This window comes from Colobus angolensis, unplaced genomic scaffold (genome assembly GCF_000951035.1).
Source record: "Colobus angolensis palliatus isolate OR3802 unplaced genomic scaffold, Cang.pa_1.0 Scaffold222, whole genome shotgun sequence".
Classification (NCBI taxonomy): Eukaryota; Metazoa; Chordata; class Mammalia; order Primates; family Cercopithecidae; genus Colobus; species Colobus angolensis.
Genome location: NW_012115400.1, coordinates 1,917,187 through 1,920,750, shown reverse-complemented (window position 1 = coordinate 1,920,750; position 3,564 = coordinate 1,917,187). Strand labels below are relative to the sequence as shown.

At 49.2% G+C, this 3,564-nt stretch overlaps 1 protein-coding gene across 1 annotated transcript in view; it reads right to left on the bottom strand.

The window, feature by feature from the left end:
- Positions 1–3,564, bottom strand: part of ZAN (zonadhesin) — a 71,883-nt gene that overhangs the window by 48,332 nt on the left and 19,987 nt on the right. Inside the window, 1 exon segment of the mRNA XM_011943959.1 lies at positions 3,029–3,213. Coding sequence (XP_011799349.1) covers positions 3,029–3,213 — 185 coding nt within the window.

The window sequence follows — 3,564 nt, the reverse complement described above, 5'->3', positions numbered from 1 at the left end:
CTCCTGACCTCAGGTGATCCACTTACCTCAGCCTCCCAAAGTGCTGGGATTACAGGCGTGAGCCTCCGTGACCAGCTATTCTTCCTTTCCCTCCACCATGCCTGGGAGAGAGGCTGCCGTCCCATGCAGACCTGACCTTCCTCATGTGATTCCTCTCTCCACCACCTACTTGATGCTTGATATTCACCACGACAGCACATTTGCACACGCTTTTCTCTCCTCCCAGAACGCTCTCCTCTCCTCCCACTTGTTTTTGTTTTTTAAGAGACAGGGTCTCACTCTGTTGCCCAGACTGGAGTGCAGTGGCGCAATCATGGCTCATTGCAGCCTTGACCCCCTGGGCTCAAACCATCCTCCTGCCTCAACCTCCCAAGTATCTGGGACTACAGGAACATGCCACCATGCCCGACTTTTTTTTTTTTTAAAGAGACAGGATCTTGCTATGTGGTCCAAGCTGGTCCCAATGTCAAACTCCCTGGGCTCAAACCATCCTCCTGCCTCAACCTCCCAAGTATCTGGGACTACAGGAACATGCCACCATGCCCGACTTTTTTTTTTTTTTTTTTTTTTGGGGGGATGGGGGCCCCCTTTGTTGCCCAGGCTGATCTCGAACTCCTGGACTCAAACAATCCTCCCACCTCAGTCTCTCAAAGTGCTGGGATTATAGGTGTGAGCCACCGCACCCAGCCTTATGTCTGTCATTTTTTTTTTTTTTTTGAGATGGAGTCTCGCTCTGTCGCCTAGGCTGGAGTGAAGTGGCACGATCTTGGCTCACTGCAAGCTCTGCCCCCGGGTTCAAGCGGTTCTCGTGCCTCAGCCTCCCGAGTAGCTGGAATTAAAGGTGTGCACCACCACGCCTGGCTAATTTTTGTATTTTTAGTAGAGACTTGGTTTCTCCAGGTTGGCCAGGCTGGTCTCGAACTCCTAACCTCAGGTGATCTGCCCACCTTGGCCTCCCAAAGTGCTGGGATTACAGGCATGAGCCACCGCACCCGGCCAATGTCTGTCTTTACCCAACATCTTAGTCCTCCCATGAACGCTCTCATTCAATAAATACTTGTTGAATGAAGGAGTAAACCAAGACCCCCATGTGTGTCTCTGAATCTGAGAGCATTATGAGGGCAAGGACCACAACCTATCTATAGCAACCCCAGGGCCAGGAGAGTAGAAAGTACTACATAGGCTGGGGGTGGCGGTTCACCACGTCGGGAGGCTGAGATAGGAGGATGGGTTGGGCCCAGGAGTTCATAGACCAGCCTGGGCAACAGAGCCAGACCCCATCTCTACCAAGAAAAAAAAAAAAAAAACCTTTGAAGAAAGTACTAAATAAACATTTCTTGAATGCAAAATGAACCTATTAGAAGTGAATACAGCTGGGCGCGGAGGCTCACGCCTGTAATCCCAGCACTTTGGGAAGCCGAGGAGGGTGGATCGCCTGAGGTCGGGAGTTTGAGACCAGCCTGACTAACATGGAGAAACCCCACCTCTACCAAAAATACAAAATTAGCCAGGCGTGGTGGCTCATGCCTGTAATCCCAGCTACTTGGGAGGAGAATTGCTTGAACCTGGGAAGAGGAGGTTGTGGTGAGCGGAGATGGTGCCGTTGCACTCCAGCCTGGGCAACAAGAGCGAAACTCTGTCTCAAAATCAAACAAACAAAAACGGCTAGAATGGTTTTTGCATCAATAGAGGACTGTGAGTGAACAGTTTGCCCCCCGCCAAAAAAGGAAAAAACAAAACAAAAAAAAGTGAATACACGCCTCCTAGGGCAGAGGGAAGAGCCTCTTGGTGCCAATGGTTGTAACACATCTTTCTGCCCAGGCTGTGGCTGAAGTTAATCTCAGCAGCAACTCAGAGAGACCCAGGAGACTGGTTAAAGGGGGCAGGGGAAGGAAATAATAGTCCCAAAAGGGACAAGTAGAAGCTATAATGTCAACGGGAAGAATACCTGGAGCTGAGAAGAGGCTCTGGACATTAATGAATTACTTAATGCACATTTTGTTGTGGTTTTTTTTTTTTTTTAGAGACAGGGTCTCTCTGTCACCCAGGCTGGAGTGCAGTGGTGCAATCATAGCCCACTGCAGCCTCAAACTGCTGGGCTCAAGCAATCCCTCCACTTCAGCCTCCTAAAGTATTGGGATTACAGGTGTGAGTCACCGTGCCGGGCCCTTTAATGCACTTTTAATTAATAGGTTGCATATATTTATCATAAATTACTAATGATAATAATTAACACTTATTAAGTAATTGTATGTGTTAGGATTTAATTTCATCTTTACAATAATCTTATATGAGGTAGAAAATCTTATTGTGTACACTTTATAAATATGGATAAAAGATTTAAAGAGGTAAAGAATGTATGGTGAAACCCCATCTCTACTAAAAATAACAAAAATTAGCCGGGCGTGGTGGCGTGAGCCTGTTATCCCAGCTACTTGGGAGGCTGAGGCAGACAATTGCTTGAACCTGGGAGGTGGAGGTTGTAGTGAGCTGAGATCGTGCCACTACACTCCAGCCTGGGTGACAGAGCGAGACTTTGTCTCAAAAAAGAAAAAACTAAATGTGCCCAGCCAGACACAGTGGCTTATGCCTATAATCCCATCACTTTGGGAGGCTGAGGCAGGAGGATTGCTTGAACTCGGGATTTCAAGACCAGCCTAGGCAACATAGTGAAACTCTGTCTCTACCAAAAATACAAAAATTAGCTGGGCATGGTGGCATGTGCCTGCAGTCCCAGCTACTTGGGAGGCTGAGGTGGGAGGATCACTGGAGCCCAGGAAGTGGAGGCTGCAGTGAGTTTGAGCCACTATCACGCACTGTACTCCAGCCTGAGCGACAAAGCGAGACCCTGTCTCAAAAAAAAAGACTAAATGAGTAACTTCGCTGTCGTGTAACCATTGCTTCTGAGCTGACCCCTTGGGACTATCCGGTGATCCCCGTTCCTTCACCTGGGGAGCAGATGGAGCTGGAACCCAGGTGTTCTGCCATCAATCTCCCTCATGGGACCACAGCATCCCGAGGGGCTTACCTCATAGTAGTTGTTGTTGTAGAAGCAATTGCAGGAAGAGGCCTGGATGCAGTGGTTGTCACTAAACAAAAAGCCAAGGTTGCAGACACAGTCCCCCCGACAGAGCGGCCCACAGCTAGGCCTGGGACTCTTGCACGAAGCAGGACAAGCACAGGATTCGTAGTGTGCATTTGGGGGGCAGCGCTCTAAGGAGAAAACAGCCTCTGTCATGCTTTCATTCCACAGGTTTCTCAGGGAGTCTCCCTGTCTCTCCTCTACCCCCAAACTCAAGTTCTTCTCTAGGAAACAGGACTGTATTATTCAGCCATAAAAAGGCCTGAAGGCTGGGTGTGGTGGCTCACACCTATAATCCCAGCACTCCGGGAGGCTGAGCTGGGAGGATTGTTTGAGGCCAGGAGTTTGAGACCAGCCTCTGCAACGTAGTGAGACCCCATCCCTACAAAACAAAATTAAAAATAAAACAATTTGGCAGGGCGCGGTGGCTCAAGCCTGTAATCCCAGCACTTTGGGAGGCCGAGACGGGCGGATCACGAGGT